Source organism: Phyllopteryx taeniolatus, chromosome 15 (genome assembly GCF_024500385.1).
Source record: "Phyllopteryx taeniolatus isolate TA_2022b chromosome 15, UOR_Ptae_1.2, whole genome shotgun sequence".
In the NCBI taxonomy this organism is placed as follows: Eukaryota; Metazoa; Chordata; class Actinopteri; order Syngnathiformes; family Syngnathidae; genus Phyllopteryx; species Phyllopteryx taeniolatus.
This window is the reverse complement of record NC_084516.1, coordinates 15,431,390-15,444,918: the sequence shown is the minus strand read 5'-3', so window position 1 is coordinate 15,444,918 and position 13,529 is coordinate 15,431,390. Positions and strand designations below refer to the sequence as shown.

The following is a 13,529-nucleotide window of genomic DNA, read 5'->3' as shown; positions in this document are numbered from 1 at the left end:
TTTAACTGAAAGTTTGTTCCCTGTTGGCAAGCATTGAGCTAAATATTGATTTCATATACAGTACTAGTAATTTGCTACGAACAGTAAATTTAAGCCTCGATACATTCTATTTGTCACAAGAGTGGATTTTACGCGTTCTCTCAGCCTTTTTTTAATGACGTTTAACCTGACGTCGCCGTTGTTGTTGTCCATTCAAGACTACATTTCCCATGAGGCACCCCTCCGACTTGCACGTGTCAACGCTGCCAGCAAACCGGACTAGACGTCACATTCCTGCATTCTTTTTCTCCCCGGGTTTTCTACGTTGCCGTTAGCTAACATTACCCCCTTCTATACACTTCTTCCCATTTTTTTCCCCCTCTCACTCCCCCCAAACAAACACAGTCATGACGCGGCGGGTTTGATACGAGAAGGAGGTGAACCCGGGTTTCAGAGACACATTCTCAATTCGGGTGAGCATTAATCTCATTATAAACCAGTTGGTTTATGTATGTGTTTCCAGAGCTAACAAGTACACATACCAAGGTTTACGTGGTAAATGTTCTTGGAGTCTCCTTATGCTATGACGTTTTTTTTTGTGTGTGTTTTTTTTCGGTCTGGCTCATAATGTGATTTCCAGTCTATAATGTGTGCTCTTGTTGTCTTGCGGTTGTTAGCATTAGCCGGCCGGTTAGCCGCAAAGTTGGCTTCAGGTCATCGTTGTTGTCTTACACGCGTGGGTTGACTCACTTGGGCGGAGGGTTCACCTTCGTGGTTTTCCTTATGTGTGGACACTTGTTCCCACAATAGTGTTTTTGTTAGTTTGTTTTGTTTTTGTTGTTAAAGACGCTAAAGCTCGTGGCTAACGGATGTAGCTTTTCAGACAATATGGGCGTGGTTATGGTCGAGTAGAGACAAGGAGACTGAGGGGGTTTGTTTTGGGGGGGGGGCATCATTGCATGGTTCAGGTGGTGTCACAATTCCGAGTGTGTGTGTGTACGTGCGTGTTTTCAATGCGAACGTTCAGTTATAAAAAATTTTAATTAAATGGTTCAGTTCGTAATTCAAAATTTGTAATTAAGTTCACTGTTCAAAAATGAACTAGCTCGTAGTTCGTTTTCCCCCCCATTGGGGAATGTCATCGTAGTGTAATTTTGCGCATACGCATAAAATTGGCCAAAGAGCCAACCATTTCCATGTCACATTGACTGAGAAACTTCGTTTTCGTGGATTTGTATCACAGTATGCACATTTGTGCCATCTGATGCAAGGCAAAGACATGCACCAAAGCTAAAGTGGCAACCAAGATTTGCCTTAAATACGAAATTGCGGACAAATGGGGCCCAAATCCATTCACCTGGCCTGACCTGAGTATATGATGTATATGATCGACAACTTTTAATATCGGCCCACACAAAAGATTTACGTTTTTACGAGTCTCTTGATGCAGACGAGTACGTTTTAATCATTCAGTTGTTGATTGGAAAAGGTTAAGAAGGCGAAACGTCTTGATACGTGACCTGTATTTGTATATTTAGTTAAAGTATACGGCTCATATCCCATTGGTAATTTGTGTAAATCAGGGGTATCCAAACATTTGGCATGACATTCCTCGAACCATTGCCATTGTAAATTAACATGTAAATATGTAACTATTAGACTTTACACTGATCTGATCGGCTTTATCGGTATCGGCCGATAATTACCATTTTATGCTGATCGGCTTTCATGTCATAAGTCATCGATCTGATCAATGATGTCATCGATCGGCTCCGCACAAGACATTTAACGCCGCGTCTTCGTCATGTATGAATCTAAAAGCTAGTTTATTTTTAGCCCTGTCCCATGTCTTGTTGCGCAGTACTGTAACTATCTGACGGCCAGTAACGTTTTTTCAATCTTGTCAGTGAAAAAAAACACGTCATCGGTGTGGGACTATTTTGCGGTGTCTCAGACATCCATCGATCCATTTTCTGAGCCGCTTCTCCTCACTAGGGTCGCGGGCGTGCTGGAGCCTATCCCAGCTATCATCGGGCAGGAGGCGGGGTACACCCTGAACTGGTTGCCAGCCAATTGCAGGGCACATAGAAACAAACAACCATTCATACTCACATTCACACCTACGGGGAATTTAGAGTCTTCAATCAACCTACCACGCATGTTTTTGGGATGTGGGCCCGGAGAAAACCCACGCAGGCACAGGGAAAACATGCAAACTCCACACAGGCAAGGCTGGGATTTGAACCCGGTCCTCAAAACTGTGAGGTAGATCAGGAAATTTGGACAGGGGCTGGATTTGGCCCGGGGGCCGGACTTTGGGCATACCTGCTTCAAGGCCTCTTTATACTCACGTGCTCGCGCAGCCGACAACGCCCGCATTGCATCACGTTACCAACGCATTGGGCCGCACTTGACGCGCACACGGCAAAAATTATTGCTGCCTGTAGAAACATCGGAGATCATCTCTCGTGATTGGTCCGTTTTAATCACATGGTGTGGTGACGTACTCGGCGTTCCCCTTGCTACCACATACCACCTACCCCGCTGCCTTCTTGATTGATTTTGCAGCATAATTAAACGTATCATCTGCTCATGTAGGTCCATTTATTTTAACAGGCACTGTTCCACGGTTGCCATTGTTTGTTGCTTTGTTCCTTGTTCCGGAAAGGAAAGTAAAAATGGCTGCCGGAAATTGCCATAAAATGCAGAGGAAACACCACCCTGTGGTGTCCTAGCCAATACCAGCCGTAGCGACACCCCGACTTGGAGGAGAACTGCAGCACATTTTCAAAACAGCATGCGTAGGTTGTGCTTGAGTATAAAGGCAAACTGCGTGGGAGATAGCCGCAGTGACGTCAGCACGGTCACCGCCCGTGCGAGTATAAAGAAGCCTGAACAATGGGTTCGCCCCCTGGTGGCTGGCTGACCTGGTTGCCACTGCTGCAAATGAAGCACTTTTCATATGTTGCAGTGCCCGCATTTTAAATGTGAAAAAATTGCTGACGATCAGGCTCATTTAATAGTGATAGACCGACATGGTTTTTTCAGGTTCGATACCAATTATTAGTAGTCAAGGAGGCCGATAACCGAAAATTGGAACCGATACTTGTTTTGCGGTAAAGAGGAAAATATTGGCCTCTAAATTTTAAATAAAAACTCCAACACATGACTTCATTTAAATGCCTTTGAGCACATCAAACAGCTTTTCAGATTTGCAACATGTTTTTTTCTTTTTTTTTTTTTTTTAAATCTTAGAAAATACTCATCTTTGTATTAAAATTCTAACAAAAAGTGCATGGAGCTCCCAGCCTCAGCAGCATGTCTTACAAAGTTAAATGCAAACTTTAGCAGATAAATAGCTCTATAAAGTTATTTATATTAAATAATTTCCCCAAATTTCTATATAATTGAAATGTTAGTTTTGAATAATAATAATAATACAAATTTTAAGTTCAAAAACAAAAAGTGCAGGGCGTTCCCAGGGTCAGCAGCATCTCTTATTAAGTTAACTGCATATTTAAATGAATAGTGCCCTAAAGTTTCATAATGTCAAGAAAACAAAATTAGAGTTGTCACGTCCACCACAGCAATGGGTCCCCTTTCCACCTGTTGATCACTGGCTCCTTGAGGTACAGATGTAGCTCATCCTCAACGCAGCTACTGGCCAAGCAGGTCACCAGTTTGATGTTCCCAATTGTCTACTAGCAAGGGTTAGCGCAAGGCAAGGCACTGGCAGCTTTCTTTGTACAGTGCATTTAATATACCAGGTAACTCAATGTGCATTACATGATTGAAAGTGCAACATTCACTCTAAGCAAATTCACGGAATTAACACTAACAGACACGTCTTCAGGGACTGCGGGCGATATATATATATATATATATATATATAAACCTTAATCGGTTCATATTAATGTATAGCTTTCTCTTCTCTGTCCCGTGTGTGCGAGACTGAGAGTGTTTGGCATGTATTGCAGGGATTTTACTGCGCGTGGTGTTGTGGGCAGGACAACGTTGGAGAGAGAAGTCACAGACAGAGAGGCTGGCTGCGGCTGCATCAGAGCCAAAATAACCCACCAAAAATAACCCATGTGCACCAAAATAATTGGTCTATCACTATCATTTAATTGTGGCAGGCAAAATAAAAATTAAAAATCATCATTTTCATTGTTGTGGTAACACCCGCCGCGGTGCTCACGACGCAGCAAGCCACTGGCAGAACGCATTTGCAACACAGCCACAACTGAGACACTTAAGGGAAAGTTAACCGTTTATTACATTCGCTAGCCTGCAAGCTAACGAGCTAGCAAGCTAAGGGCCGACGCTAAAAGCTCACTTGACTGTGGCGCCATTGTTAAAACGTCAGTGCTTGGAGTTGTGTGTGTTTGTGTCTCACAAAACAGACACACACACATATACATATGGGAAAGTTAACTGCTTATGAACCATCAGGACAGCGGCACACCGATATTCAGGCAGTAGTTGACTTCAGTGAACCCATTTTCATTGTATAGGTGAAGGTCTTACATCACAGTCCAGCAGCTTGTGCGCAGGTCTTATTTTATATTTCATCGTTTATTTAACCAGGTAAAAACTTATTGAGAGATAAAATCTCTCTTTCAAAAGGAGAATATTATATGGACTGACGAGATGAAAGTTGGTTTTTGGCAGGTATGTGTCTCGTTACATCTGGCATAAATGTGGAACGGCAAGGTCAATTCCTTTGTTTCTTTTGAATACTGAAGACATCTGAGTTTCAGGGCAGAGCACCTTTTGTTTGAAGCCACCCACTTTTTAAGTGAGCAAAAGTATTGGAACAGACATGATTAAATAAACTTAAAGTTAATCAAATTTAATATTTTGGTGCATAACCCTTAGTTGCAATAACTGCATCAAGCCTGCAACCCATTGACTTCACCAGACTGTTGCATTCTTCATCTGAAATGCTTTTCCAGTTCTTTACTGCAGCCTCTTTCAGTTCTTGTTTCTTTCTGGGGGTTTCTCCCTTCACTCTCCTCTTCAGGAGGTAAAATGCATGCTCTGTTTGGTTAAGGTCTGGTGATTGACTCAGCCAGTCTAAGACTTTCCACTTTTCCCCCCTGATGAAGTCCTTTGTTGTGTTGGCAGTGTATTTTGGGTCATTGTCTTGTTGCATTATGAAGCTTCTCCCGATTAGTTTGGATGCATTTTTCTTTAAATTGCCAGACATTTGTCTCATATTCATCTTTTCATCTGAAACCCAAATGTCTTCAGTATACAACAAAAACAAAGGAGTTGACCTTGCCATTCCAATACTTTTGGAGGGGACTGTTAGGGCTACACAATATGTTGTTTGACCATCGTCATAGTGAAGTACGTGTACGCAATAGTCACATCGCAGGGTCTGTTTTGACCTGCAAAAAAGATGAAAAGATTGCGATGTACGTGTGAACAATAGTCACATTGCAGGGTCTGTTTGGACCTGCAAAAAATATTAAAAGATTGTACTGCATTTCCTATTTTGCGCTTCAGAATGAAATTAGGCAGGAACACGCAGCTGTGTAAGTGCGCGACATGCGTTCAGGGACAGTGCTTAAACCGGAGTGAATGTGTTTGTTTTATTTATTTTGTTTGGTAATATAATAATAGATAAAGGGGGAGGGGCGGCACGGTAGACGATTGGTTAGCACATCTGCCTCACTGTTCTGAGGACCGGGGTTCAATTCCCGGCCCCGCCTGGAGTTTGCATGTTCTCCCCATGCATGCGTGGGTTTTCTCCGGGTACTCCAGTTTCCTCCCACATCGCAAAAACATGCAGGGTAGGTTAATTGAATACTCTAAATTGCCCGTGAATGTGAGTGTGAATGGTTGTGCCCTGTGATTGGCTGGCGACCAGTTCATGGTGTACCCGCCTCTCGCCCGAAGATAGCTGGGATAGGCTCCAGCACGCCCGCGACCCGAGTGAGGATAAGCGGAACAGAAGATGAATGAATCAAGGGTGGGTGCAGACAGAGGTTTTCGATCATCTACAACAATTTAATCATTACTCTGTAATTGTTAATAAATTATGGCTTCAATATTTATTTTAATGTATTTACTGCATCAATCTTGTAATGGCGTTGCAGCCTTCCTGTATCCACTATTGCTGCTGAAATGATGCACATTCCCCCATTGCGGGACTAAAAGATTATCTTACATTATAAATATTAAATATATTTTATTAATGTACAACTTGCATCAACCCAGAAATTGTAAGCAATATTTTAAGCTTTGGAGGTAGTATCAGAGCTGTAAAACGGGTGTGACAGATCACGTATGTAAGGGAATGCCAGAAAGGTGTGAAAGAGGTGTGAAGTTTAAGACCCTGACACTCACTTCTCCAGTCTGTCAATCAAGTCTTTATATGCCACCTAATTGTCATTAAATTATCAGCTTGAAGGATGCCATGTTGCTGTTTGAAAGCCCACGCGGTTGCAGCAATATTCCGCTTCACTGCGTTCTGTGTAAAAGGCAAAGGCGGATCAATGCCAGGTTCCTGTTACAACTCTAATGTTGGATCATTGTGTGAAAGAGGCTAGTGAACACTGAGGGAGGCCTGCATTTAGCTTAGCATAGCTCCACACTAATTGTTAGTCTTATTGTAGCTTAGCTTTTGTCTGGGGTATTTGTGGGGTCATTATGTGACAAACCACAACCGCTCGGCTGCTCGCTTTGATAAAGGCATAAGGCCTCTTTGTACTCCCGCGCTCGCGCGGCCAACAACGCCCGCATTGCATCACGTGACCGACGCATTGGTCCGCGCGTCCCCCTCGGCGTCACTTGACAAAAATTGTTGCTACGCGTAGAAGGCCGCTGAGATCATCTCTCGTGATTGGTCCGTTTTAGTCACATGCTGTGATGAGGTACTCAGCGTGCCCCTTGGTTCTACATACCATCTACGCCGCCGCCTTCTTGATCGATTTTGCAGCATAATTAAACCTATCATCTGGTCATCTAGGTCCATTTGTTCTAGCAGACACTGTTCCACGGTTGCCATTGTTGTTGCTTTGTTCCTTGAAAGGAAAAACGGCTACTGGAAATGGCCCAAAAATGCAGAGGAAACTCCACCCTTTGGTGTCCTAGCCAATACCAGCTGTAGCGACACCCCCGACTTGGAGGTGAACTGCAGCACATTTTCAAAACTGCGTGTGTGGGTTCCACTCGAGTATAAAGGCAAATTGCACGCGGGCTAGCCGCAGTGACGTCAGCGCGGTCACCGCCCGTGCGAGTATATAGAAGCCTATAGTGTTTGGTACAGCTTTTGCGTTTGATTGTGGGTGTGCTCTACATGGCACACAACACGTCATTGTCAGCTCAGTGTAATAATAGTTGTACTGACACTGCTTGCACATGCTCACTGTTCTCTCATCGGGTCACCAATGTGCCACTGAGAGACAATGAGTCTATTGTGAACACAAACCTATGCAAGCATCCCCATACACAAACATGTCGGCCCCCTTTTACCCCAATGTGGCATATGTGGGCACGTATTTAGGTCATTCAACTCACGCGACAAAACATCTCAAACAGGTTTTACAGTGGATTGTTAGCTGATAATTTCAACCTTTCATTGTAACTTCATCTATGCGTCTCACTTTATGTAATCAACACACACATCTTACTTACCTTAGCTTCACACAATCAACCCATTACTTTTCAATCAATTAATCGATTATCATGCCCATCTCTCACTGTAGCTGTTCAATCATTGTTCCATGTTATGAAGGTCAGATCTTCCTTCTTTATGACCACGTTCCGTTCCTACAGCAGCAACGTAACCTGAATTTGCACTTGTTATATCTCACTGTGGTCTATCACTAAGTAGTAAAGTCACAATTACAGTAAAGAGCAGCTACAGGCCGTAACTATAACATCAATGATAAAATTAAGGCGGTAACCACATATCTTATGGTGCTGCGTGACATCGTATTTTTATTCTACAAACTAGGTCATTATACAACATTTGTAGCCCTGAAACATTGTATGTCGATGGTGTCATAAAGCGATGACCGTCTTTATGGCATTCTATTTTTTTAGACGGTTATAATCACAATTGAACAATTTCTCCCACCCCAGTCAAAAATGTCTTCTTCGTTGCCTGCTAACAGATTGCAAAATTAGGAAAAACGTGTGGTGGTCGTCACCAGTGCTCGGGAGAGGACGTTCATTCAAGGGTTGCTTGAGGTATGTTTATGTACTTTTAATATGATACAGCTCGCAAGCAGTCAACAAAATGTTATGTAGCCTAGAAACCAAGTGCTAGCACTAATGGTTGTATGTAAATATGCCGGCGTTCTGTCAAATCATGCTCTAAAGCTTCGGTAAACATTTGTTTGTGCGTGTGAATAATTGTTGACAACAGCAAGCACGGGAGGCAATTTCCCGGTCACAATACGCAATCCTATTGGTCAACATCAAGGTGCGCTGTCGGAGAGTTGTCGTTGATATGTCACACTACGTGGAAGATAAAAAAATCAAACATGCTAGACTTTTCATTTTGGCGTTGTAGGGCTATAGTAGGGCCAAATTGTTGGTCGTGGATTATGTCACACTACAAGAAGTTTTGTCGTTCCTGACAAAATATTTCGGGCCCGATCTGGGAAATCGCCCCCCCCCGCGATAGCTAATCGGGCCAATATGGGGGATAAAATCCTGTACTCTGATCTAGACATTAGCAGAACACAATCATAAAATGTTTCCTTTTTTATGCCTGTGAGACATGGTGCACCACTAAAACAGCGACCAAAAAAAAAAAACCGCTCTGACATTCATAAACAGATGCCTGAGACGAATATTATACATCAGATTGTTTGATAAAAATGCTAATGTTGAACTTTGGAAGAAAAGACAAAAGGTGTCCAGGGAAACTCAAATCAAGAAACAGAAGTGGTAATAGAGGACACACACTTAGGAAACCAACAGAAAACTGGATGTCTGGCACTAGATTGGAATCCACAAGTCAAGCGAGGGAGACGAAGACCAAAGACAACATGGAGGAGTTCAACCCAGCAAGAAGTTCGGCATCTGGAATCGGACGAAGGCGATTGCCCAGGACCGAGTGATGATGAGGAACTTCATTGAGAACACACCGCTGCACCTGTACCATTTTTAACGTGCCTTTTTTTAGCACTACATTTAAGCAAGAAATCAACTTGATAAAAGGATTATATCTTAATGTACTAACTCAAGTTGGTACAGGTCATTGCTGTTCAATAAGCAGCGATAGCCCTCGTCGTGACCCTGCTCTCGGAAATATAAAAAGACAAAGTCGGTGTAAACCTGCTGTGTGAGATTGTTAAAACAGCCAGTCTGTAGTAGACCAGATTAGCTGTATTAGCCACCCTCGCTGTATGTGGTGGGAACCCTGACTGGCATTCCCGCTGTTTTAGCTCCAGGCTTATGCTTCTTTATGTCTGCTTGTTATGTAACCGCGTACATCTAGGATACCAGACAAGTGTGTTGGAGTTGTTTTCCTGTACAATGTTAAAATTCATTCCAAATCTGAATTAATGCACAGGTCATTTTCAGTTGACATCAGTTTCTCCTGCAGCATTTATTGTAGGCTACATGTCAAGCACGTCTGACTCGGCTGAAAATACAGTCAATAAAAATATCGAAGCTACACAAAAGTAATGACCAGGCTAATCATCAAGCATTAATGTATAGGTTTATTAGGTTACACTGTTCACATACTGAGATTGTGATGCTGAGGTCAGATTTTGTGTGAATTGCTTAGTGTTTTAGCAATCTACTTTTTGTTGTGTTCAGATCCGCAGTATTTTATATGAAAGAATCTGCTGGAGCACCAACCTACTTGACAGGATGCATACCCGCAAAACTCGACTAATCATAGCACTCATAATTCGAGGGACAACTGTATCACCTTACAGTTTGTCAGCAATGTACAATACGACACAACACAAACATGCCAAAGACATGCATAAATGAAACAGCTGTTTACATCACTAATCAATTTTAAAAATGGTCCCTTTTGCTTTCTTGAGAGAAGAAAACCTACTGCACACTTAGAAAAGCTCCATCCCTTTAATTACGTTGTTGTGTCAACACAATTTAGCATTTTATTCCCATTCATTGATCAAATTCAATAATAACCCGGAAGTAACCCAATTGATGTGACCACTTCTTCACCCACCAGTGGTGGCACCATTAGGGGCACTGTACTTCAGATTATTTTTGCCAATGCGGAAGTGAGTCAAATATTGCGTGGACCTGTATCCCGAGTCCTCTCCATTATTCCAGTATTGAGACTTTTTGTCCCTCGTTATTGAATCCATACTTTGTTTTTAATTACAAAAAAAACACTGCCTCTCGTTCTGAGTGTTGTCCTCCGTGTAGTCCTCATCACCAGGACTAAAGCCAAGCAAATGCTGAGGACTCCCCAGCGAATCGCCAGGCCTCGGTATAGAGCATTCCGCGTGCTCCATGGGGATAAATCCTCTTTGCATGGCCGCTGATCAAAGCTGTGACGTAAAGGAGCTTAGCGGCGAATGCCAGGGGGTCAGGTGATCACACACAACAACCCTGACAGGAAGTCAGATGAAGTGGCGGTGGAAAAACAAACAGAGAGGCAAGTGAGGATGTTGACAGTAGCACAGGGATGCTTGTAGGCTTTAATGAAGTTTTAAGATCAGACCCATCAAGGCTATTGTGAAAAGATGGTGCATGTATGGATGCTCGTTGACAGCAGTAATGTGATGCGTTGTTTTCAGACCATGAGGTGAGAGCTCAGCCGTTGTTGTGATGCGCTCATAGGAAATATGACATCCTGCTGATGCTGACTCAGCCCTCACAATTTTTTCCCCGCAAAGGTCACTTTCCTCCTGCGCTTCCCCTCCTCAACGCCCACCTGGCGCCGCTGCCTCGGTTCTCATGGAGAACTCATCAGTGGCGTCTGCGTCGTCAGAGGCTGGCAGCACGCGCTCGCAGGAGATCGAGGAGCTGGAGCGCTTCATTGACAGCTATGTGCTGGAGTACCAGGTGCAAGGGCTGCTGGGAGACAAGGTTGACGGAGACTTGGACCTGGACCTGGACCTGGACGACGGCAGGAAGGTGCCACAGGTTAGCTCATTATTTCACAGAAGAATGGCAGTGACACTTTACAATCAACGTCGTCTGGTTCTGGGGTGGGCAAACCTTTGTCCATACTTTTACTAATTTTGTACATTGTAGGGCGGGGCAATATGACCTAAAATTCATATCACGGTATAAAATGAATCCCTTCACGGTAACGGTGTATATATATCACGATCTAAACTGAAGTGTAAAAATTATAATGGAAGTATTTTTTTAATCGATCGTATCGATCTTCAGCAACGCTAAATTGAGTCAAGGTCCCCTTCCATCCCAGTTTTACTATTTAATTTTGATAATGTTTGATGTCCTTTTATTGGTTTGCATGAACATTTTGGTTGAAAATGCTAAAAATGTCCTTTATCAAGCTACTTAAGTTGGTCTTTTTGGATCGCTCATCATCAGTAATTTAAATATGAAGAACAGCTTGGCTCCTTATCATTGCGTTGGCTATATGGATGTCACCCTCCGATGCCGAGTTCGGACTCAAATCCCTCACGAGTTTCATCGTGGGGGTTACTTATACACTTGGAACACACATTTAAATTCAGTCTTATAAGTATATGCAGTATGTTGTGTTTTACAGCAACACCTACAGTGGGTAGGGTAAGTATTCATAACCCCTTAAATTTTTCACTTTTGTTTAAATTGCAGCCATTTGCTAAAATCATTTAAGTTCATCTTTTCCCCACATTAATGGACACACACCACCCCATATTGACAGAAAAACACTGTAGTGATAATGAGACTTTAAAAAGCAATATTAAGACTTTCTTTTTTTTTGGGGGGGGGGTGGTAATGTTCCACCTTTTGCCTCGAAACAAAAAAAAAAAATGCAGTCTCATAATATCTCGATATATAAGACTTTTTCTCATCCTGTAAGAGTTCAATTTATTTCCTGAAAAAAGTTTTTTAATACTATGCACATTACAAAAAAAAAAAAAAAAAAAAAGTCTCATTAGCCTTTCCGTTTCAGTTACCATGCTAATGATAAATATACGCATGTTGTTCTGAGCACCGAACAGAAACTATACGTGCTCGACACTGGCAGAAAGATGAGGTCAATCTAGAGTGGTATTTTAAAGCAACAAGTCCTAAGGCAGTTTGATTTAATTGGCGTAACTCAGCACACTGTAACAGACAATTTCTCCTGTAGTTTGTATTCTTGAAATCTTTGCAGATTTATTAAAAAAGAAAAACTGAAATATCACACAGCCATAAGTATTGCTCAGTATTTAGTAGAAGCACCCTTTTGAGCTAATAGAGCCATGAGTCTTTTTGGGAATGATGCAACAAGTTTTTCAGACCTGGATTTGGGGATCCTCTACCATTCCTCCTTGCAGATCCTCTCCAGTTCTGTCAGGTTGGATGGTGAACGTTGGTGGACAGCCATTTTCAGGTCTCTCCAGAGATGCTCAATTGGGTTTAAGTCAGGGCTCTCGCCATTCAAGAACAGTCACAGAGTTGTTCTGAAGCCACTCCTTCGTTATTTTAGCTGTGTGCTTAAGGTCATTGTCTTGTTGGAAGTTGAACCTTCGGCCCAGTCTGAGGTCCTGAGCAATATGGAGAAGGTTTTCGTGCAGGATACTTGGCCGCATTCATCTTTCCTTCGATTGCAACCAGTTGTCATGTCCCAGCAGCTGAAAAACACCCCCACAGCATGATGCTGCCACCACCATGCTTCACTGCTGGGACTATATTGGACAGATGATGAGCAGTGCCTGGTTTTCTCCACACATACCGCTTAGAATTAATGCCAAAAAGTTCTATCTTGGTCTCATCAGACCAGAGAATCTTATTTCTCACCATCTTGGTGTTTTTCAGATGTTTTTTTTTTTAGCAAACTCCATGCGGGCTTTTGTGTGTCTTGCACTGAGGAGAGGCTTCCGTCGGGCCACTCTGCCATAAAGCCCCGACTGGAGGAGGGCTGCAGTTGACTTTCTAGAACTTTCTCCCATCTCCCGACTGCTTCTCTGGAGCTCAGCCACAGTGATCTTTGGGTTCTTCTTTACCTCTCTCACCAAGGCTCTTCTCCTCCGATTGCTCAGTTTGGCCGGGCGGCCAGCTCTAGGAAGGGTTTTGCTCGTCCCAAACGTCTTCCATTTTAGGATTATGGAGGCCACTGTGCTCTTAGGAACCTTAAGTGCAGCAGACATATTTTTTTTAACCTTGGCCAGATCTGTGCCTTGCCACAATTGTGTCTCTGAGCTCTTCAGGCAGTTCCTTTGACCACATGATTCTCATTTGCTCCGACATGCACTGTGAGCTGTCAGGTGTGTGGCTTTCCTAATCAAGTCCAATCAGTATAATCAAACACAGCTGGATTCCAATGAAGGTATAGAACAATCTCAAGGATGCTCAAAAGAAATGGACAGCACCCGAGTTAAATATATAAATAACCTTTGCTGTGACAGCAAAGGTTATTTCTTTCTTTCTTTCTT

At 42.9% G+C, this 13,529-nt stretch overlaps 1 protein-coding gene across 8 annotated transcripts in view; it reads left to right on the top strand.

The window, feature by feature from the left end:
- The first annotated feature begins 215 nt into the window (after positions 1–215).
- Positions 216–13,529, top strand: part of ctif (CBP80/20-dependent translation initiation factor) — a 75,917-nt gene continuing 62,603 nt past the window's right edge. For 3 of the 8 annotated variants that reach the window (XM_061799786.1, XM_061799783.1, XM_061799785.1), the window contains exons 1-2: positions 10,422–10,735; positions 10,827–11,076. In XM_061799786.1, coding sequence (XP_061655770.1) covers positions 10,979–11,076 — 98 coding nt within the window. In that variant the 5' untranslated portion in view covers positions 10,422–10,735; positions 10,827–10,978. Of the gene's footprint in view, positions 453–10,420; positions 10,736–10,826; positions 11,077–13,529 lie in introns of those variants that run through there. The other 5 variants (XR_009792109.1, XR_009792110.1, XM_061799782.1 and 2 more) reach the window with 4 other exon arrangements.